Source organism: Boleophthalmus pectinirostris, unplaced genomic scaffold, assembly GCF_026225935.1.
Source record: "Boleophthalmus pectinirostris isolate CB_2022bp ecotype Guang Dong unplaced genomic scaffold, ASM2622593v1 HiC_scaffold_8, whole genome shotgun sequence".
In the NCBI taxonomy this organism is placed as follows: Eukaryota; Metazoa; Chordata; class Actinopteri; order Gobiiformes; family Gobiidae; genus Boleophthalmus; species Boleophthalmus pectinirostris.
The window spans coordinates 6,858,952-6,883,170 of NW_026571515.1; the positions used below are offsets into that span (position 1 = coordinate 6,858,952).

At 37.1% G+C, this 24,219-nt stretch overlaps 2 protein-coding genes across 6 annotated transcripts in view; both read left to right on the forward strand.

The window, feature by feature from the left end:
* The first annotated feature begins 383 nt into the window (after window positions 1-383).
* On the forward strand, window positions 384-14,661 carry xpc (xeroderma pigmentosum, complementation group C). The gene is made up of 15 exons (XM_055166361.1): window positions 384-644; window positions 1,663-1,926; window positions 2,812-2,911; window positions 4,816-4,900; window positions 5,023-5,180; window positions 6,871-6,991; window positions 7,087-7,179; window positions 8,430-8,801; window positions 10,108-10,554; window positions 11,051-11,211; window positions 11,665-11,746; window positions 11,839-11,970; window positions 12,662-12,831; window positions 13,227-13,320; window positions 13,955-14,661. Exons 1-15 carry the CDS (start codon window positions 551-553, stop codon window positions 14,267-14,269), a joined length of 2,688 nt encoding a protein of 895 aa, XP_055022336.1. The 5' UTR covers window positions 384-550; the 3' UTR covers window positions 14,270-14,661.
* Window positions 14,662-18,126: 3,465 nt separating this feature from the next.
* arih2 (ariadne homolog 2 (Drosophila)) overlaps window positions 18,127-24,219 on the forward strand; it is a 28,611-nt gene continuing 22,518 nt past the window's right edge. Inside the window, exon 1 of one of the 5 annotated variants that reach the window (XM_020920204.2) lies at window positions 18,127-18,282. The gene's annotated coding sequence lies outside the window, so the exon portion shown is untranslated. Of the gene's footprint in view, window positions 18,283-18,305; window positions 18,469-19,789; window positions 19,887-22,816; window positions 22,886-24,219 lie in introns of those variants that run through there. The other 4 variants (XM_055165774.1, XM_055165773.1, XM_055165776.1 and 1 more) reach the window with 4 other exon arrangements.

Here is a 24,219-nt window from a genome sequence, read left to right on the forward strand (position 1 = left end):
CATTTCAAACACAAGCGCACAACTGCCCCTTAGTGGTTATATGCTGCTATTGCACTATAGTTTGGATTTTACAGTAAGGACGGAATTTACTCCCGAAAATACAAGCTGAAACTCTGCATTAATATTATCATATAAATTAAGGAAACAGTTAAAGTTGATTAAAATAAAAAAACGAATTATTAGCAGCCCTTTAACTAAAATATTAGGCCTAATTATTCAGAATTGATCATAAAGAAATATAGAAAAATTAAAATTAAGTAAAATTAAGCTTTTTTTTTATTATTTTTTTTTTTTTTATTAAATAGTCAAATTAATATTTTTAGAGAATTTATAAAAAATAAAAAGCGATAGACGGAAGTGACGTCACAGCTCCACCTGAAAACATCCGGCGCGCACTTGCTCTGGTTATGAAAGCTTCTGAATGAAATGTTGAATAACTTGCGTTTTTTTTCCGCTCTTACTTAACCCCCATGTGGATCCCTCTGCTCCCTGCTCCTTGGACGAATGTGCATGTATTTTAACCTCTAAAGTGCATATTTAAAGCATAAAAATGGCGAAAAAGAAAGAATCGGACACTGCATGTGACAAAGCTCCAAAGAAGAAACTGCAGCAGCCGCTAAAGGCGAGGAGAAAGAAAGAAACAGGTACGAAAAAGTCTTTATTTATGGTTTTGTGCAAAAAGTTTAAACTTGAAACTAATCCTAACTCTTTATTTTGTATCCCAACTTATGCATACCCTTCTGTAAGCAGAGTTTGAAGTCCTGTCCTTTCATACCCCCTAAATTGCTCGCTATTGTGCAAATTATTCCAAATCAAAGTGTTGCCTATTCAAGTTTATTTAGAAAAAGCTTTAAAAAGTGTTTAATCAATCAATTTCAAGTCAAATTATTCTATGCAGTACCTTTCCAAACGAGGCAAGACTGACAACATTTCTGGGAAATAACAACTAAAATATCAATCAAAAAGCAGAAAATTATTATTATTATTATTATTATTATTTTGAAGTTCAAGATTTATTGTCACTCTAATTTGGCATGTGCTGCTACACTAAATGCATTAAAATCATATGATAGTCATTTGACACTGATAATTAAGTAGTCTTGGGCTAAGGTAGTAACTGGAAAATAAAAAAAAAAATATCTATATAAAAATAAAAAATTGGTATACAGGTAAAATTTGCTGCTATAGAATTAAAGAATCAAAATGCTAATACTTTGTCAGTTATGTAGTTCAGGCTGAATCATGTCAAATTCCAAAATAAAACAAACAAAACATTCTACTTTGCCCTGACAAGGACCATCTTGCAGGTCAAAACGCGTTGGCGTCCCTTCATGTAACAAAGGACTTTTAATATATTCAGTTGGAATGCCTCGGGTTTGTACCTTACCTATTTTTACATTTTCCTCTCAGGGTAATTTTCTGTTCTAAGAACACTGCCTTAACCCTCGTAGAGCACCTGTACTCATACTTTTTACTATTTTAAGACCCAGTGAAGCACTCTACTTCTCTTGTTTTGTGTAAATAAAAAAACATTGACTGAAATTCTTTAATGAATTTTTTTTGTGGGAAAAAACAACAAACAAAATGTAATCTGTAATTTTCTTTTGCATTTAGGTTAATGATACAGTTAGTTGAATTTAAATTCTTTCTGCTGTTCTTTAGTGAACGGTGCTGGAGATGCAGAAGAACCCATCAAGAGAAAAGTCCAGTCCAAATCACGCTCCTCTGCTGCTGCTAAAACTGATGCTGAGAAAACGAGTAAATACTTTTCTCCAGTGAAGAAGAAGAAGAAGGAGGAGAAGGAGAAGGAGGAGGAGTCTGATGAAGATGAGTTTATGGAGGTCCCACAGATCACAGACACAGAGCCTAAAGCAGAGGTGAAAGAAGAGGACGATGAAAGTGAAGATGACTGGGAGGAGGTGGAAGGTCTGTGAATATTAGGGGATAGGAACATTATTGACTTTTAGCAATATTCAGGATAAAAAACCGTTGCACAATAATAACGTATCAACTCGTAGTCTCTTAAAACTACTGTTGTTTTTCAGCGGTGAGATAAAAACGTTAAAAGAAACACATAGACAGTGATCTTTATCTTTCATCATCGGTTATTAATTAGGGTTGGGCATCATTAAGAAGTTGCAGATACGATACATACATAGGCCACGATAGGATACAGTGCACTTTCGATTCGATATGATATATTTCAAAACGATTCAATACAGTTCAATAAAAAATAATGTCTAACTCATGACTGTGATACTAAAAGTCTTTGTTAAATCACTTCTTGTGCAAAGTTCATATGAAACACAAACACACGATTTTAATCATCAAAACTGAAAATGTCAAAAGTTTCCTTTGAGTTTCTTTCCTCTAAACAAGCAACAAAACTGTAGCACTGTAACAAAATAAATTAGTAAAATATACAAAAACATACTCTTGGTGATATATATCGATACAGCAGCCCAAGATATCAATACTATAAAACGATAACAATATATCGATATTTCACTATTTTTCACACCCCTATTATTTATTTATTAATTCTTTTTGTCTTATTTTCTTGAAATATGACAACATTGATTGCACAAAAGGCAAATTGACACCTTTTAGCCAATAAGTAATATTTCTGTCACAGTGTTAGTCTCTCTTCTGCTGTAAATAATGTGATACAGCCGAACTATGAGTTTAGATATTGTCACTGAAGAATCACCAGCATGTTTATATTTTAAATCTGACAAAAAAAAGATGAAGAATGACTAAATGGTTTGAGTAATATTTTTATCCTCGCTTTGTTTTGTTTTTGTTGTTCAGAACTGGAGGAGCCTCTTGGTCCAGTGGATCCCTCTGCTCCCACTCACTCCATCCCTGAGTCAGTGGAAATAGAGATCGAGACTCCAGAGGCCAGGAAGAGGTGAGAGTGGACATTTTTTGATTTTTCAGCGCTCATCTCCCTGGAACATGCTCATGGGCCTACTACTGATTTTCAGATATTTCAACCAATCAAGCAGTATTGCAGAACATTTTGTTTAATTTCTCTTAATAGTACTTTGTGTAAGTTTTCTCGTGGAGGGTCTGTCAAATGCTTTTTTCATGGAGATGTTATTGCTTTGTTTGGAATGTTACACAGTATGGCATTAAACCTTCCTGTCTTCTAATGCACCTCAATGAGCTAGGCATACATGCACAACTGCACATGGAAAAAAAAAAACAACAACATCAACAAAATATTTCTTACACTGTCATAAAGGTAAGGTTTGTTTTTGGGCACATGAAAAAATGGGAGGGTTAAAACACCAATCTGGAAAACTCATTAACAAACATAAGTAGGTTCCCCCACCTCTTCCTCTTCCCACCTGTACTGTGATTATTTCCATAGTTGTCATTATTCTCAACATTGAGCTGATCCCTTCAATACACTGTTACACTGTTAAGAATCTCTACGTATCTATACACAATTAGTCATTTATATTTACTGCTGATTCTGAAACCTCACAGTCTTACTCATATACACACACACACACACACACACACACACACACACTTTACACCTTCTCTGCTGTGGCGGTGTATGCATTTGTATTGCATTGTTCCATATTGTACTTATTATATTGTCCTGTCCAATGTCTGTGTGCATATTGTATGTTGCAAATGGGTTCGGTCAAGCAGTAACGGAGGGAAACTGGCAGATTTTTTACATTCAAATGTCTCTTATTCAGAAACTAGAGGGACTATTGAAATAAGTAAAGTATCAGAATGTAGGAAAGAGTTACACTCCAACAGGGTAAAGTTAAACCTGTGATATTCTTTCAAGTTGTTGACAAAAATTTTAAAAACTCATGTCGGTAACGGAGAGGAATGAAATATGCAGCACTTTTTGGGCAATAAATACAAACAGTGATAACTCTTGGTTCTCACTTACATATCCTTAACAAACTGGTTTGAATATTTGCTTCATATAGTTTTCTACCATATGGTACAAGATTAGGTTGAAAAACCTCTTACTTTTTGAGTCATGAGATTTTTTATTAAGAAAGGTCATGGTAACGGAGGGAAAAGTAACGGAGGGAAATTTGTGCAAACAAGTAGAAGGTGCATGATTTTACATAATTTGTCAGTTTTTTTCTTCCGAATACTTTAATATTACTTCAAAATGAAAGGAAACTATTTCTATAAAATATGTCAGTCCTTCCAAGCAAATTTTTATCATTTTAAATAAATTTTTTTGGAAAAATCATGTACCTTCATCAACAGTTCAAAGATGGAATAACACAAGATATGATGAAATACATCCATTTATTTACATGATTTGCAGGTCTTTGAAATTTGGGAAATAATTTTTGTTCCATGTTTCATACATGGTCTGTTTAAAACATATGTAACTTTAGAACCAAAAATGGTACAGAAAAAAGGTAAACAGTTTCATAAACTAGAGTACATATGTATCTGTTCAATACATTTTTATATCAGATGCATTAACTTGAATTTTTGGCCTTGCTGTTTACTTCTGCTTGACCGGGCCCATATGAAAAAAAAACAACAAAAAAACAAAACCTTCTTATCTCCATAGAGACCAAACCAGACCAAGTTACAGTTCCGATATGTGGAGAGGCGACCCGCTCGTTGTCAGAATGCCTGTTTTTCTAGGTATTTTTGAGCTATAAAACCACCTGTAATTCCATAAATATAAGGTAGAGCTGTTTAATGTGAGAGCAATGACATATCCCCACAAACAAACACGAGACGGACCCTCAACCAAAAAGTTACACAGTGCAGCTTTTTAAATAAGATCTGTTTTTTTTTTTGTTTTTTTTCCAGAAAGAAGCAGCAGGCCGAGTGGGAGGCCTATCTGCGGAGAATGGTGAATCGATACAAGAAGGACCTACTCATAGACACTCACAAGGTTTAATACATTTCCACAAACCACTTTAAAATCTCCGAGTTAACTGTAGCAAAGAACAAATAACACTTAGAACAAACTGACTCCTAAATCTTGAATCTGTTGTTTGTTGATGTCCTGTGTAGGTGCACTTGTTGTGTCTGGTGGCCAACGCGCAGCACCGGAACTCTCTGTGCAGCGACCCGGACCTGTTGGCGATCACTCTGTCTTTACTTCCTGCTCACTTTGGAAATGTGTCCAAAGAACGTATCGACCAGAACTACCTCTCCGGACTGCACAAGTGGTACGCAAACTTTAATCATGTTATATTCTAGTTTTCATCATGCTTCTCAAATCTCACCACTAGGATTGATATAACCTCACACACACATACCACATATAAAACATATTCAGTGTTTGCAGGCAAAACTCAAAGCAGAGGTGGGACCAAGTCGTTGTTTTGTAAGTCTCAAGTTGACCTCAAGTCCAAGTCAAGTCCCAAGTCAAATACAGGCAAGGCCAAATCAAGTCTCGAGTCACTGACCCATAAGTTCAAGTCAAGTCCAAGTCGTCTGCTTTGAGCTTCAAGTCATTTCAAGTCTTTAAACCAAAGTGCCAAATATAGCTTACATTTTTGCAATTTATATGAATTTTAAGATAAATTGTACTTGTAAAGTCATAGTATAGTTATATATGAGTATTTATAGAGTATATAAGAGTTGTAGAAATGTTAATTTTTCCTTTTTAAATGTTTAGACAAGATCTTAGTGTGAATCATTACAGTCAGAATAGAAAGATTTAAAAGTGCTTCTCAAGTCACAAGCCTCAAATTTGAGACATATCCCAAGTTACTGACCTTCAAGTCCAAGTCGACTCCCATGTCGTAGTCCATTTTATCAAGTCAGGTCTCAAGTCCTAAAAATGGTGACTCAAGTCTGACTTGAGTCCAAGTCACAATTTGCAAGTCCCCACCTCTGACTCAAAGTAATAAAAACATTTAACTGTTTACATTACATAAATAGATACTAGGGATGGGCATGATTAATCGATTAATCGATAATTGATCATTAAGAATTTCTTCGATTATGTTAATTTTAATCGACCAAAACCGAATGTAGGTTGCTGTGTGCGTAGCGTGATCAAACAGGGGTCGTACATGTGTCTCTTTGCACTCAAAAGGAGCGAGACACAAACAGTCGGTCAGTCTGCAACGCAAATGTGTATTTAACGATGACTTGTACAAGAAATTCCACGCTTTCTGTTGCGTTTGGGACAAGTGTGAGTCCATGTGCACAGTGAACAAAGCAGCACATATGTTTCAGTGTCCAGTGGGAAAAAAGTTTTACCAGGTGAGAGTCGCGCAATGTGGATGACGAGTCCCCACCTCCCTCCCCCCGTACGATGTCCTGGTTTTGACAAACGCAAATATGGTCACACTAACCTGTATTCACCTGAGTCATGTCTTTTAATCCAACAGAGTTGAACCGCATCAGCGACACAAGAGCTGTAGTTTTATCTTCGCTTGAGTTTATGCAAATTAGCGATGCGGTTTTAAGTTTAGTTTTTGTGAGAGTTGCGCAAAAACTGAATTAAACACATTATAATGTCAAACGGGCTGATGTGGCTCTAGAGTCGTTATGGTTTATATGTCGTAAAGTTGAATTTATGTATGCAGGTTAGTAGTGCAGATAGTAATAATAATGATGATCATTTTAATATAAACACGTTAATGATTAATCGATAATCGATCGTTAATTCTTCCGACGATCAATTAAGAAAATTTCATCGAATGCCCATCCCTAATAGATACATTATTTTCTTAAAGTAGTAGTCATAGTAATGAAGTGACACACTTATACAGTATCCTTAACATAAAAACGTTTGCTATTTAAAGATTCTACATTTTTTGTTATTAATGAAGTTACATTTACAACAAAGACTTTACTTTACAGTTGCCCTACAAAGGTTTCTTTTTTTCTCTTTATTTTGGTCAGGTTCAAAGCGACCTTCACTCTAAACCCCAGTCTGTCCAGTGAGGATTGCCCCAGCCCCAGGTCTCTTCTGGAGAGGAGACTGGCAAGTCTGTCAGCCAAGAACCATCAGGAAATGACTCATGTGAGCTGCTACTTTATTTCATTTTAAATCGAAATTAAACTTTGAACATTTGAAATAATAATGATTTAAACTGGAATATACATCTTGTGTTGCAGTTGTTCCTTTTGGTGCTCAGGTCCCTGCAGCTTTTTTGTCGACTGGTTCTGTCTCTGCAGCCTGTGCCATTTAAACCTCCATCCACAGCAAAGGTGAGGACACAAAGGATTTATATAAAAATACATGTTTTATCATAGCCATATTGCCACAGAGTCTGAATGCTTAATAAAATGAATGTGCACTGACGGGTACGTTACAATATTCTGTTCAGTGGTTTCAGCTTCAAAGGACTTTTGCTCATTCAAAAGATGTAATATTTAGTTTACGTTAAGGTTGTACATCTGTGAATAAAAAAAGAAAATCTAATAAACATACCACTTGGGAGTATGACTGCTCTGAATGCCACTGCACGGTTTGTAGTATGCTATGGTATGCAGCACATTTTGCGGTACATGACTACAACAGTAGCACACGTCCCTAAAGATAACATAGGTAATATAATAATAATTAAGTAGGCACAAATCTTCAAAACCTTAAAAATATTTTTTTTTGCATTTAGGTTTTCTGACAAAATTGTACTGCAAAATATGCGAAACTCAATACGGCTCAGATAACTTTGTATCAGGGTTTTCATGGTCATGGAAATCCTAGAAAAGTCATGGAAATTGAAAATGTAATTTTCCAGGCCTAGAATAGTCATGCAATTTTAGTATCTCTTTCCGCAACTACAGCGTTTTGTTAAGTTTTCATTAGGCTATTATGATTATTTCCAAACGTATGCGCCTTTTGTTTAAAAGGGACGACAATAAATGCACTGACAGTATTTTGAATGTTAAAAAACTATAAAACCAAACCATAAGGTGAGTGGAAAGAGTTAACATTTCATATTTAGCCCTAAACGTCTGCTCTATTCTACACATGTAGGTGTCATAAAGTCATGGAAAATTCACTTTAGGTCATGAAAAAGTCATGGAAAAGTTTTGAAATTTTGTCAGTGAAAAAGAGTGGGAACCCCGTTGTATTTTACAAACTCATAAATGCAAATAACAAAAATAGTATTGGGATCACAACAAAAAAATAACACATAAATATACCAGTATAATCATGTTTTAATAAGTTAATGTTGACTATGGCTTAAAGATCAATCCATTATCAAGGCCTAGATTAATTGAAGTAGCATAATTTCCTCCACAAACAACAAAACATCCTGTCTTATTCTGTACTAACATGTTCTAAAATGTGATTCTTGTTTTAGTTTGTCAGTTTGTCATGTTAAGGTATTTTTGTTAGTTTTCCTGGACATAAATTGCTAGTTGGATATTTTTCCCAAATCGTTCAGCCCTGATTTTGACCAGTTGCTGACCAGTTGATTCAGAAGAGTTTTATTTTGTTCCTTCTCCAGGCTAAAGGGAGCAAAAGCCAGAGCAAAACCAACTCCCAACAGAACTCAGTCGAGTCTAGTCCCACTGAACCTCAGGTCTCCCCCGGATCCAAGAGACCGTCAGCGGGGGAGAAAAAGGAGAGAGGAGGTAAAAAAGCCAAAAAGAAGTTAGTCAAATCTGAAGAAGAAGAAGAGGAGGAAGAGGAGGAGGAGAAGAAGAGAGTAAAGCCTGGACAGAGACCAAAGAACAGCAAACGCAGGAGTGTGGCTTCAAAAGTGAGTTACAAAGAGGAGAGCGAGAGTGACGGAGGGACGGACGGGAGCGAGGAGGAGTTCAGGGCTGTGAGTGAAGAAGACAGCGAGGAGGAGGAAGAGGAGAAGAAGACCAAGAAGGTGAGGTCCATGGAACAGAGTGTGGTTTTGTGATTTTGTTGTAAGGAGGGCAAACTTTGGACAACAGATGCAAATGGAAATGTAATGTCCAAAGCCAAAAGGGATATTTCATGGGGCTGCTATTAAATAATGACTATTTCAGTAGTTATATTAGTGACTAGTTATTTTTTTATTAGTTAACTGGTTAAATGTTTTGCCTTTGACATTTTTAAAGCTACATTTTCACCAAATTAGAAGTATAACTATTTTTCAGCATTGATTCTTTGTTGCCACCCAAATAAGTAAACTAAATATTTATTACGATAGAAGATAAAGGTACAGAGGATATAAAGCTCCCACATAAACAGTGTTGGGAAGGTGACTTTTAAAATGTATTCCCCTACAGATTACAGATTACACACCCCAAAATGTAGTTTGTAACATAATCCATTAAATTACTTAACGTGAGTAATGTAATCTGAATACTTTGGATTACTTGATTTTCTGTAGAGAAGCAAAGACGAGGAAATCTTCACATGAGATGTTTTGTCTGATAAAAGACATTAAAAAGCCCAGACTTTACTTAACCAAATTAAAAATATTATTGATAGAAGAGAAGGAGACATGGTCCGCACAGCATGGTTTAGTCCTTGTTAAATCCTGTTTTAGTCCTGTTTTAGTCCTGTTTTAGTCCTGGTTTAGTCCTGGGTTTAGACCTGGTTTGGACCTGGTTTGGACCTGGTTTAGACTTGGTTTTAGTCCTGGTTTTAGACCTGGTTTAGTTCTGGTTTAGTTCTGGTTTTAGTCCTGGTTTTAGTCCTGGTTTAATCCTGGTTTAGTCCTGGTTTAGACCTGGTTTTAGACCAGGTTTAGAACTGGTTTGGACCTGGTTTTAGACCTGGTTTTATACCTGGTGTCCGGCAATGAGTGGAATTACCGAAAAAAAAAAGGGAATACCCCGAAATGTGAAAACAGGAAAATACCTCTGTGTAATCCATTTATTTCAACAAAGTAACTGTAATCCAATTACCACTCACTGAAACAGTAACTGTAACTAAATACAGTTACTCATAATTTGCACTCTGATTACGTAACTCCGGTACATGTAATCTGTTACTCCCCAACACTGCACATAAATAAGTTATTCAGAACTTTCTACTTGAAATAACTGGATTTAGATTAGATTCAGTAAACTGTGGGGAATTGAGAAATAAGTTGAAAGCATAACCTGGAGTGTTTCTAAGCCTGTGATGATTAGGCTACATTTTTCTCAACTTTTAATTAGACAACTGACTGTGAATAACTTATATTTTAATGTATCTATTAGAAATCTCCAAAGGACAAGAAACCTTCAAAAAACAAAACTCCAGCTCCAAAAAGACGAAGTGGAGGAAAGAAACAAGACAAAGAACAGAACCACGACGAGGACGATGAAGAAGCGTCTGTGAACGAGCCTAAAAAGAGGAGACAGAAGGACAGCCCCGGAGCCGATGAGTGGATAGAGGTGTATTTGGACAAACCCCAGTGTTGGGTCTGCGTGGAGGTGGACGTGGGGGTGGCGCCTCCTCAGGTCATATCCCAGAACGCAACACAGCCGCTGACTTATGTGATTTCTGTGAATGGAGATGGATTCCTGAAGGACTTAGGCTCCAAATATGACCCCACGTGGATGACCTCGTCCAGGAAGAGGAGGGTGGATGACGAGTGGTGGGAGGAGTCACTGGAGCCATTTTTAGGACCAGAAGATGAACGGGGCCAGCAGGAGGACAAGGAGGTTCGATTGAGTTAATACTGGTTTTAATAACAGGCATTAATTACTTGTAGAAATAAGTAGTTGAGGTATAGTTACTCACTAGTTTTATAGTTTATAGTTTTATCACACCCTGCTTCATTTTTAATGCAGTGATATAACCTGAGTAAAAGCTCTGGGGTGTAATTACTGGCCTAGTTTGTAAGTGACAAAAGTTTTGTGTTAAATAATTTGTTCCTTGCTTATTACCGTCAGAAAACAAGTTTTGCTTTTGGATTACACAAACTGTAAATGTTGTTTTATATAATAATTTATTGAAGAAAAGGAGGAACAATGCATATAAAAATAAACACTTAATGAAATGTTAATATGATAGATTATTGCCTTGGGCTAATTTTCATCTGCATATACATTTCCAATCCAAAAATAGGAATATTTTTCTTACATGTGAAAAGTAATTTTTGGAGTGAACTTTTAAAAATGTATCAGTATTAATTTCATTGCATTTCTCTTCTTTCAGCTCCAGTCAAAGTTGAGGAATAAGCCTCTGCCAGTGTCCATCACAGAATATAAGAACCACCCCCTGTACGCCCTGAAGAGACACCTGCTCAAATATGAGGCCATCTACCCAGAGACCGCCACTGTGCTGGGCTACTGCAGAGGAGAGCCTGTCTACTCCAGGTGAGTGTGGAGAGACTAGACCTGTGCCTCTAAAACTTTTATACACCAAGTATAAAATATTAAGCCTTTCAAATACTGCCAGATCCAGGACCATTCAGGTCTAAATTGGGGCTAAACCAGGTGTGGGGATGGAGCCACTCAGTTATTACTATACTAGTTCTAAACAAGGATTAAACCTATGGAGGGTGGACTACATTAAAGGTCTGTCAATCTAAATATGATGGCTGTGTGCGATAAATATGTGTGAATGAAACAAAACACAACTCTGGGTCATTTTTTAAGGGGAAACAACATTATAACATAGATCTGAATATAACATAATATAGCCCCAAAGGAGCTCACTAAAGTACCAAAGTTTCAGAACCACTGTATAATAAAGTCAGTATGGTCCAGCTACATTTAAACACACAAAAAGTAAGCGTGTTTTTGTATTGTATTTTTATGATTGTCTAGGGATTGTGTGCACACTCTTCACTCCAGAGACACATGGCTGAAAGAGGCTCGGACCGTCAGACTGGGAGAAGAGCCATACAAGGTACCAATCATTGACTTTTTACAACTTTTACATCTATTACTAGTACTATACTGCTACTACAATGTACAAATGTGTGCTCTGGTCCTCCTCAGATGGTGAAAGGTTTCTCGAATCGCTCCCGTAAAGCCAGAATGATGTCTGAAAACAAAAATGAAAATGACCTGGCTCTGTTCGGAGAGTGGCAGACGGAAGAATACCAGCCGCCCATTGCTGTTGATGGAAAGGTAAATAACATACTCTCTCTATTTATAGTTCCAGCTGTATACTTAAAGGGCCTATATTACTCTGTTTTCTTTTCTATGTTATAATCTTTCCTCATCACATTATAACATACTGTGATGATGTTTCCTGAGTTCTTCCCTCAAACGGAAAACACTCACACAGCATTTTGAGTTTTGGACTAATGATTTAGGATGACTCAAACTTGAGTGAATGAAACATAACACCACTCTAGGACACGACATTATAGCATGACTTAAAGTTCACAGGAATCAGTTTTGTGTAATATAGGACCTTTACTACTTCTCTTATTACTAGGGCCTCATTAGTACACATGATGCTGACTTAGATGTGGTTGATATGCAAAAGAGATCACAATTTTATAGCAATTTATGTAAACTTAGACTCTTAATATTACATTGAACAGGTAAGTAAAGGCATCAGCTTCTTCTGAAAGTTCACATTTCATTGCAATTGGTTAAATCCACCTGTAATTCACCTGCAGAGGCTGTCAATTTTACCAAAAATTAGGAATGAGATCAGATTTTGATTTTTATCACCATATTACTCAGCTCTAACTGACTCTGATTAATACATTTAACAAGTGCAGTGCTCCTGTCTTCCTCTCCAAGCTCTTATTTTTTATCTATGCTCATATAAAGCTCATATTTTTATGTATGCCTGTCTCTTGTGTAGGTTCCCCGGAATGATTATGGGAACGTGTACCTGTTTAAGCCCTGTATGTTACCAGTGGGCTGTGTTCATCTGAAACTGACAAATCTGAACCGTGTCGCTCGCAAACTCAACCTGGACGCTGCTCCTGCGGTCACCGGCTTTGACTTCCACGGAGGATACTCACATGCTGTGTAAGAGAAGATTACAGTTTTTAAGAAAATTGTAAAATTGCAAATACACAATTTCTCATCTCTGCAATTAAAGGTGCACTGTGCAACTTATCTGCTCGTCTCCATGTAGACATGCCTAGAATATCCAACAGTATGGCCATAAATTTAAGAATCTCCATGGAGACTTGCAAGCCAAATTATAGGTTAGATTTGTGGAGAGGCGACCCCACTCACATGAAGATATTTTTGAGCAATAAATAACACCTGTAGTTGAATAAATGCAAGACTAGTTCAGTACTAAACTGTGGATAGTTTAAACAAATCATTAACATGAAGACAAACAGGTTGCAGACCCTCTACAGGAAAGTTATACAGTGCAGTTTTAACTGAGTCCAGGATGTTGTATATGTTTTTAGTACGGATGGGTACATCGTGTGTGAAGAACATGAGGAGATCCTGAGAGCGGCCTGGGTCGAAGAGCAAGAGATCTACAAACAAAAGGAGAAGGAGGTAAGACAGACACACAGTGAGTTTATATAATCATGTTTAAAATGATTGGGGACAAATATGCGCATCAATGAAATCACAAAAGTCCACGTCAAAGTATCATTACAATACTTTTTTCTTCATGGTGTATTTTTATTAGTACTACTCTGTTACATTGCAAGTGTGGTTTGAAATTATTTGTTGTTGAATTGACAAGAGTTCTTCTTGGAGATTAAACATCTTCAACGTAAAGGAGCACAGTGTAAGTTTTCTGGCAGACGACGGTTTGTCTCCTGTTGATTGCATTAAAGGTTTCTAAAGCAGAGGTCTGAAAACCTGTAGCTGGGGAGAGACCAGTACCTCTTCACCCACTTCAAAATATGAATTATATGTATTGTGCTGAATCTAAATTTGAACACAAATTTGATTAATTACTATCATTTTGAAATCTAAATTTATGCACTGATAAACTGATAACAATTTATGTTTTATTGACATCTAACTGTTCGACATGTAAGGCTTCCGGTGTCTCTTATATTTCCTCAGTATCTTGGGACCACTAAAATGAGAATCTCTGGTATTTTTGTTTTGTGAAGGTGGCTCACTGGAGGAAAAAGTTGGAGACCCCTGTTTTAAAGTGTTTCATTTGTTTTCACAGAAGCGAGAAAAGAAAGCTATTTCCAACTGGACTCTGCTGACCAAAGGCCTTCTGATCCGTGAGCGTCTAAAACGGCGCTATGGTCCTCTGTCTAAAGAGTCTAAGGAGGGACCTGAGGGGGAGGCCGGGGGTTTCTCGTCTGACGAAGACCACGACCAAGAAGAGCTGAGCCCAAAAGAAAAGACTGCCTCCGAAGCTCTGGCTCTGTCCTGGCCACAGAACAGACAGACAGAGGAGGAAGAAACCAGCAAAACGAAATCTAAACGCAGCAAAAAAGGACAAGAGAAGCATTTGTTTCCATTTGAGAAAGTCTAATTCAGATACAGTCCAGAACAAGAACAGAATACCCTGAAAAAACCTGCAATTTCAAAAGTTTTTGAATACTTACGTGATTCAGTACACACAATTTTATATAATTAAAAAAAATAATAATAATTTTGATTTTTTTTTACTTTATTAATAAACAACCATTTTGATCATTTGTAAATATGTAAATTACACTCTAGCATACCAACATATACATAAACAAAAGTCTTTTCATTTCACTTTGAGCTTGTTGAATGCAGTTAATGTTGTCTTTTGATACATATTGTCTAATGTCACTATGAATGTATTTGTCTCTATAAAAACAGATGTTAGTTGTGATTTTGTACAAAGTATTTTTGTAAGAAACTTAAAAAAAAATAAAGAGAGTAGTTGTTTCCATAGATTTTCTTTATTAAATCTTGAATTAAGTTTTGCAATGTAAGACCAGATCACTAAGGACTCCTCCCACCAGCTCCATAACTCCTTTACACTGTTATCATCAGGCAAGTGCTACAAAGTCCCTCTGGCCCATAAAAACATATGACACTCTGAACTCCACCAGAGAAACTCAGACCACTGCTGTTTTTATTGTGATCTGACTGCGACTGTGCCAGGTAAATACGGACATCTGGTCACCCTAAACTTGCTGGACAAGAGGTTACAGAAGTAAGGTGATTTGATGTCCCTATTTACCCGGGACAGTCCCAGGTTTGAGCTCTGTGTCCCCTGTCCCATCAGATACAAAACTAGTGATTTGTCCCAGTTTTATACAAGAAATGTTCTAGGTGTCCTTGTCCCTATTTTTGACCAGTTTGATCTAAACCAGGACTAAGGACTACATCAACTCTAAAACAGGACTATCACATTTTTTGACTAATCTGATCCCTGCCAACAGTAAAGAGGAGCATAAATTGTCATTTGTTTAGCCAAAATACAGAAATCTGTGATTGCGAATGACCATAAAGCAAAAAAAAAAGTTAAAAATGCAGCAAGAAAGCACAATGTTACACACTCTTTTCACAATTTAATTTAAACCAACCATCCCAACCGAGGTGTGTCCCAGTTTAGAGTTTTGAAAATCTGGTCAGCCTATACTTGTGTACAAGTCTCTCCATGGCTGAGCACCAAAGTCCATCTGTGACATGTTAGTGTCATATGAACCATCTCACACTCTGAGGAGCTCAGGGACCGGCCTCCTGCTGGTGCCCAGAGTCACGACTAAACAAGGGGAGTCAGAGTTTCAGGTTCATGCAGCTAAAACCTGGAACAGTCTGAACATGTGAGACAGACTCTTCTGTGACGCTGTTTAAATCCAGGCTCAAAACATTTCTGTTTAACTGTGTATATGACTGAAAGGTTTTCATTCCGTATTCTTCTCTCCAATTTATGTCTCTCTTTTTTAATTTTAATCTTCATGATTATTTATGTTTTGATTTGTTTTTATTATGATTTTAATGTATTTCTTATTCTGTAAAGCACTTTGAATTACTTTGTGTACGAATTGTGCTATACAAATAAACTTGCCTTGCCTTGCCTATACGAAGGTGCATTAAAACCATGAGAAATATAAACATTTTTAAATAAGACATTAAAAATTCAAATAAAAAAGATTAAATAAAAGAAGGAATAAACTAATTGTGCTTACATAACTAGGGTGACCAGATTTTCACAATAAAAACGGGACGTCCCTGGATTGGGTTGGTTGATAATAATAAAGTTCTGAAATGAGTGCATAATCAAGGAAAAGCGTTGCACTTAGCACTAATGTTAGTCAGTACAGTCACATTTTCTTTGTGTTTTGGTAATTTTTTTAAGCAGCTTTTCTGCATTTTACCTCAACAAATGACAATGTATTCCTCTGTTTACTGTTGGCAGGTAGAGGGTGACCAGATTTTCAAAATAAAAAACTGGAAAATCTCTGGTTTGGGTAGTTCGAAATAATTAAACTGTGAAACGAGTGTGTAATTAAAGAAAATTGTTATGCACTCATCACCAGTGTGAGTCAGTATAGTCACATTTTCTTTGTGTTCTGGTCATTTTTAAGCAGATTTTTCTGCATTTTACCTCAACAAGTGCCTCTCTTTACTGTTTGCAGGTATCAGACTGGTCAAAAATATGTACACCTGGGACAGTTCTTGTACAAAACTGGGATAAATCACTGGTTTTGGATAAATCTCCTAGGACAGGGGACACAGGGTTCAAAAAGGGGGACTGTCTCGGGTAAATATAGGACATCTGGTCACCCTGGGCAGGTATAAAATTGTTGGACAAGAATAGGGACAATTGGGACATTTTTTGTATAAAAATGGTACAAATCACAGGTTTTGTATAAATGTGCTGGGACAGGGGACACAAGGCTCAAAATTGGGACTGTTCTGGGTAAATGGGGACGTCTGGTCACCCTAAGGAGGTATCAGATTGGTCAAAAATAGTGACACATGCGACATTTCTTGTATAAAACTGGGACAAATCACTGGTTTTGGATAAATCTCCTAGGACAGGGGACACAGGTCTCAAAAAAGGGGGACTGTCCTGGGTAAATAGGGACATCTGGTCACACTAGGCAGGTATAAAATTGGTCAAGAATAGGGACAATTGGGGCATTTTTTGTATAAAAATGGGACATATCACTTGTTTTGGAGAAATCTGCTGAGACAAGGGACACAGGGCTCAAAACTGGGACCTTCCTGGGTAAATAGGGACATCTGGTCACTCTAGTCAGGTATGAAATTGGTCAAAAATATGGACACCTGTGACATTTCTTGTATAAAACTGGGACAAATCAGTGGTTTTGGATAAATCTGCTGGGACAAGGGACACGGGGCTCAAAACTGGGACTGTCCCGGGTAAATAGGAACGTCTGGTCACCCTAGACAGGTATGAAATTGGTCAAAAATAAGGAAGACTGAGACATTTCTTGTATAAAACTGGGACAAATCACTTGTTTTGGATAAATCTGCTGAGACAAGGGACACAGGGCTCAAAACTGGGACCTTCCTGGGTAAATAGGGACATCTGGTCAATCTAGTCAGGTATGAAATTGGTCAAAAATAAGGAAGACTGAGACATTTCTTGTATAAAACTGGGACAAATCAGTGGTTTTGGATAAATCTGCTGGGACAGAGGACACAGGGCTTAAAACTGGGACTGTCCCGGGTAAATAGGAACATCTGGTCACCCTAGACAGGTATGAAATTGGTCAAAAATAAGGATAGCTGGGACATTTCTGGTATAAAACTGGGACATATCACTGGTTTTTGGATAAATCTGCTGGGACAAGGGACACAGGGCTCAAAAGTGGGACTGCCCTGGGTAAATAAGGATGTCTGGTCACTCTAGTCAGGAATGAAATTGGTCAAAAATAAGGAAGACTGAGACATTTCTTGTATAAAACTGGGACAAATCACTGGTTTTGGATAAATCTGCTGGGACAAGGGACACAGGGCTCAAAAGTGGGACTGTCCCAGGTAAATAAGGATGTCTGGTCACTCTAGTCAGGTATGAAATTGGTCAAAAATATGGACACCTGTGACATTTCTTGTATAAAACTGGGACAAATCAGTGGTTTTGGATAAATCTGCTGGGACAGAAGACACAGGACTTAAAACTGGGACTGTCCCTGGTAAATAGGAACATCTGGTCACCATAGACAGGTATGAAATTGGTCAAAAATAAGGATAGCTGGGACATTTCTGGTATAAAACTGGGACATATCACTGGTTTTGGATAAATCTGCTGGGACAAGGGACACAGGGCCCAAAAGTGGGACTGTCCCGGGTAAATAAGGACATCTGGTCACCCTATATATAACCAAACATTGAATAATTATTTTGCTCCAGAGGGCTTTGTTTTGATTGACAGGGGAAACCGGATGTGACGTGCCGTATAAGTCGCTGTGTAACCGTGTAACTTCCAGGTCCCAGCCCCGTGGACTCAGTAAAAATCGCTCTTTCCTCACCTTTCTCCGCCAAACTAAGCGCCTTTGGGTGTCATCGCGGACCGGACCCGTGCCTCGGACCCAGGTAAACCCCTCACCTTCGCCCCCGCACGCACTTACCCCTCCGCTGCTCCCCCCGGATCCTCCAGCGCCGAGTCGCAGCGGGCCTTGTTTACATCTCCATCCCCGGGCTCGAGTGACTGAGAGGCGGAGGCACAGCGGGGGACAGCCGCGTTAGGACACGGCCGGAGCGCCCCACGTACGCCCACTTGTAATTACTCTTTGTGCATTAATTTTAATCTGACACCTCTGCTAACTCGAGCTTTTAAAAATAATCGCTTTGTCTTTTTTTGTCGCGCTGCCAGATTATAAAATACAGCAAGTTAGCACACGAGCTAATCATGCTAACGCTTTTAGCCGAACGATCAGTGACACAGCGATGAAATGTGTTAAAGTTTTAAAGAGATTACGTGACAATTTTATGATTATAACAGGGACTGCACGATTTATTTTTCCCTAGTTCAATTTCTCTAAAATCTCTTAAAAACTTAATTGTTTTTGTAGTTTTAACTATTGCTCCCACACACTGTTATAGTATTGATTACATCCAGTTTGCTCAATAATATTTGTATTTGTAGAAGATTACGGACACACACTGGCTTAATCATTGTTTTGTCACGTTTTAATATGTCTGTTTTGTACTAGATAATTTGCTGCTGTGCTTTGGATCACTTTACTTTACCCTGTATTAGAAATTATTATGTTGTCATTATGCAATTTTATTTTAAAATTTCTGCTGCTCTGACCTTTCTCCAATTTTTATAGCATTTTGACTGTAAGAAAATACTACCGTCGCAATGATTGAACACATAATTAGGGCTGGGTATCATTAAAAAGTTGCCGATACGATACATATCTCGATAGAGTGAGTTTTTAATTCGATACGATATATTTCAAATCGTTAAAGTCTAAAAATCTTTGTTAAACCACTTCTTGTGCAAAGTTCATATGAAACACACCCATTTTCATCACCAAAACAGTGAATATCTCAAATGTGCTTCATAAACAAGTTTCCTTCCTCTGAGCAAGCGACAAAACTGTAGCTCTGTACCAAAGTAATTTAGTCAAATATAACATAAATACTCTTGGCGATGTATCGATACAGCAGCTCATGATATCAATACTGTATCATCACATTAAACAATACGATATATCGATATTTCAATATTTCTGCACACCCCTACGAATCATGTACATATGATCAGTACATTATTATGCAAATTGTGTAATCAAAATGACAGTAATGTGTGAAATCGTGTCTTTAACTACTTAGTCAGCTTGCTAATGAATTACGACCACATTTGAAGGCCATGTGACTAATGAACTAAAAAGATATCAGGGAGTTTGGTGGAACAAAATGACTAATTCTTTATACCAAGAAAAAATTTAACTTAGAAAATGTAAACAGCTTCAAGGAAAATGAATAATCTTGAAGTTCCAGATACTTTCAGTAACTACATCAACATTGCATCAGACCTTGCAGTTTTTTGTGTTGTAACATTACCCAAAAACTACACTTCCTCACATGATTTACTGAAGACACGCACAGTTTATAATGCCTGTTTTGACAGATCTATTTCTTAGTGTTTTTGCTATTTACAACTTTGTCTTCAATCACTCAGGATTTTGGTTAGTCCTTCAGATGTTGTTGATTTTAATTCCAGCTCTCGGTACGATATTTTCACAATATGCATCTCATGGTACTATTTATTGTGATATTTTGTGGAACTTAAGACAGATTTTCCTTTTTAAAATGCCTTGGCAAGCCTTTCGTTCTGTCATAATCCAAAGAACTAAGATTTAAAAGTGTTATTTTTTTCATGCATTTCTTCCTCATGTTGTTTCTTTCTGTATTGCTTCATGTTCTTCCCACTGAAATGGGGCAAAGGATCATGGTCTGTGGTTCCCTCTGTTTTGTTTTTAGCTGTTGCTGCACCATAACAATGAATTTAAGCAAAGAAACTTGTGATCCGATATGTTGTGATGGCCCACGTTGTTATTGTGAGACTTATTTTCCTGTTATCCAGATAATTATTTGCAGTATTAATCAAAGCGACCCAATGTTCTAAGCAGCAGCTGTTCAAAAGTCCTCCAAAGTCTTGTGATAAGTAAGATCATCCAAATTATACAATAAAAAACCTTATTGGTGAGAGTGTCTGAGAGTCACTTTTTTATCTGTGTGACCTACTTCAGTGATTCTTCAGTTGTGGTTTTACTGGTTTAAGCAGGATTTTTCTAGTTTACTCCCAAGTTCATCTCGAAGGGGGGGATGATACTGACCCAAAACGAGTATCTCAACAGTTGCGGCATTATCTCAACAACAATATTTAGACAATATTTTAACAATTTTGGGGGATGTGCTAAAATCTGCCTGTAAATGTCTTGATTGTGTATCTCACATAATGTAAATGAACCATAATTTAAAACGGAAATATCACTTTATGCTCTTGTTTGAAAGATTACACCAGACTGTTTTTTTTCATTTTGTACTAGTTTTTATTGAAGACAGTGTATTCAGTATTCTAGTTTTGTGTATCTTTAAACAACTATTGCATTATTATCAATTATTTCAATGTGTTTTTCATTTCTAGTTTAGTTTTATCCTGGTTTAGTAAGGTTAGACCAAATCAGACCAAGTTACAGGTCAGTTCTGTGGAAAGACAAACCTGCTCACAGTCAGAATGTCTATTTTTCGGGGTATTTTTGAGCTATAAAACCACTTGTAATTTATAAAACGTAAGGTAGATCTGTTTAATGTCATACTGTGGAACATTCCAAGCAAAGCAGTGACGTATCCATAAAAACCAGCAGGTGACGGACCCCCTAGCCAAAAAGTTACATAATTCTCCTTTTGAAGTTCACTCTTTAGTACTGCAGCTTCTTAGTAATGAAATGGAAATCTTGTTATTGCTCTGTCAGTGTTGAAATCTAACACTTAACGAAAGACTTTGCAATCTTTCCTTCACTCCCCTCTGCCCTCTCTGCCCCCGGTCTGCCCCCTCCCATACCCCTCTGCTGGCTGTGCTCTTATCAAACCGCTGCTGACTGTGATGTTTTAGCTGGATCTATGTCACTCAGTCTATATTTAGCCTTGGACCTTCCCCGAGCCATGTGTGAGCTCTGGTCTGGGGCTTCTCTCCAACATCAGTCCCCTTTTAGTTTGGGAAAATAACTTACTTTCTGATTTATTTATTGAAATCAGACTCGGTGTACTTTTTGTGCCTTTTGTGGCCCCTGGTTGCTTGGTTTTTCGAGATGAGAAGCTGAGGTTCTGACATGTGCTTTTATCTTTTGAAATTCAGTCACCAATAATAAATTAATTGATTCTACTCATTAACAGTGTCTAGTGAAGCTAAGTAAAAGTTTTTGTTGTTGGCCTTCTTAAAAGCTAAAAATTATTTGTTTGTTACATCCCTAAAGTTTTCCCAATCACCAAAATATTGTGGTATTGTCAAAAATCTCACAATAATATCTTGGGCCATCACAATATATTGAATCACAAGTCTCTTTGCTTAAATTCTTTGTTATGGTGCAACAACAGCTAAAAAACAGAGAGAATTACATATACCATGATTCTTTGCTCTTTTTCAGTCCAAGATACATGATGAAATAACTGTTATTAAGCACTTTTAAACCTTAATTATTTGGATTATGACAGAAAAATAGCATAATTTTGTTATCCCCTACAAAATATTGCAGTAAATATTGTACCATGAGATGCACATCGATACATCTTGTGCAGATCTGTTGCTGTTATGATATGGAAAACTTACATTGAACCCCTGAATGTAGATTTGTGTAGTCAAAGAGCTCCGAAGTTTTGACCTAAGTTCTTCTCTTGACTTGTATCAGTGTTGAATGTTCATGTGCATTTTTCAACTCGGAAAAACTGTCCAAAAAACATTTCAGAGTTCCCAAGAACCAAATGAGAGTAGCATTAAACACATAAAAGAGTATTACATATTAGGGATGTAACAATAACCTAAAAATCATGATATCGTATCGTCAAAAGTCTCACAATAATATCGTGGGCTGTCACAATATATCAAATCACAAGTTCTTTTGCTTAGATGCAGGGTTTTATAGTAGCAACAGCTTAAAAACATAGGGAACTGCATATCCCATGATTCATTTCAGCACAGACAGCATGAAAAAATATGTTTTTACGTTAATTCTTGGTATTATGACGGTAATAATTCACACTAAAATCTTGTCAAGGTATTTTAAAAGCAAAAAAGTATCCAATCTACAATTATATTAACCTCTCCAAAATTTCACAATAAATATCGTACCGTGAGATGCATATCGTGATAATATCGTACCGTGAAATTTGGATATCGTTGCATCCCTGTTACATTTTAAACTAACAGCATCATCAAACCATAGACTGTATAAAGAAGTCGACTAAGGCTGGACATAAACTGTGCAACATTTTCGATCGTTTCGCTCAGCCCAAGCTCAAACTGTACGACCAAATCACAGGGTTTAAAACTTCACAGCTCATCATTCATGTTCTCACACTATGTGAACTGCTTCAACAGTGCCAAACCGTCACGAGAGGCGACTGGATTTCTAACAGGTTTGATATTCTTGTGACCTGTGATTGCTGATCAGGAGCTGGTCATGAGGTATTAATCGGTTCTCATTACTCTATGTTTATTACACGAAGCACGACACTATTAAGTGAACACTCGGCCCGCTCCCAAAAACAGTCACACGAGTGAAAATTCGGCTCAAATGTGTCCAAAAATCACACAAGGCTTATCGTACGCCCGGCTTAAGGGACTGTGACGTCACCCATAGCTCCAGTCAAAATAAGATCACAGCAGTCATAGGAATAGGAATTTATTAATGGACAAAATACCAAAGTAAAAACACCAGTGGAGCGGGTTAATACAAATGCTTTAAGATCAATTTGAGTCTCAAAGCAGCAGTTACAGAGAGAAAGGTGAAAACCTTCAAGTCAATTTTCCATTTACATAAACAATCAATAACATCTCCCTGAAAAGAAGCAGGTGGCGGACCATCCACCTGAAAATAGTACACTTTTTAACTTAACTAAGATAGAATTTTAGGTTAGAGTCTTCTTTTGTTTTGTTTTTACTCTTACAGTTGTTGAGTAACTTTACGTGCCCTTTCTTTTCTCTTACGTCTCTGTGTTTTTTTTCTGTTGTTGTTGCGAGCTTGGTTTTCTGTCCTCGTGTGGACTGCACTTTAAGCTGGTCCAGTTAATCCTCTGAGCGGTGACCCTGGACTGAAGCACGTGTTCGCTGAGATTAAACACCAGCACAAACTCGTGGGAAACTCTCCTCTCTCAATAAATCACATTAGTTCTGTAAGCTAAAAATAATCAGCCATGTTTGTAGTCCTAAAGGCAGAAAGACAGTAGGGCTGAACAGTTTGGGAAAAATATATAAACTGTGTTGTTTTTTTCTGACAGGCATTGTGGCTAGATTTGTGATTTTGTTATTTATAAGATTCTGGTTTTTTTTTTTCATAGTTTCCATTAGTTTTTTTTTTCATAGTTCATATTTTAAACATGTTCAGAAGAATTGTCAAAAGACTGAAACAAACTAATACAAGAATCACATTTCAGAACTTGTTTATACAGATCTAAATTACAGGGTTAGAATTTTATGTGCAGAATAAGACTGGGAGGATATTTTATTGTTTGTGGAAATTATGGTACTTAAAAAAAATTGCAGTCTTTGCAATAGGGATGCTCCACTCTGATACCGGTATTTAATATTTGGTCCTGATAGTGAAAAATTTACTGGATCGGGTGTTGACTTCCAAATATCAGTTCAGCCAATATCCAAGTTGGACAGATTTATTTATGTAATAAGATGAAAATCAGCTGGGAAGTCTTCCTGGCTGGAAAGTCCCCAAGCTGGAAAGTCCCCAAGCTGGAAAGACCCCGTGAATTGTGCCCTTTATGAAACCAAGTTAGTTAATTGATATG

What these genes read in the sequence shown, in the direction of transcription:
- xpc (XM_055166361.1), top strand. Translation starts at nt 551, where the DNA reads ATGGCGAAAAAGAAAGAATCGGACACTGCATGTGACAAAGCTCCAAAG. An exon ending in ACTCCAGAGGCCAGGAAGAG is followed by an intron (nt 2,912 to 4,815) that starts GTGAGAGTGGAC and finishes TTTTTTTTCCAG; the next exon opens with AAAGAAGCAGCAGGCCGAGT. An exon ending in GCCAGCAGGAGGACAAGGAG is followed by an intron (nt 10,555 to 11,050) that starts GTTCGATTGAGT and finishes CTCTTCTTTCAG; the next exon opens with CTCCAGTCAAAGTTGAGGAA.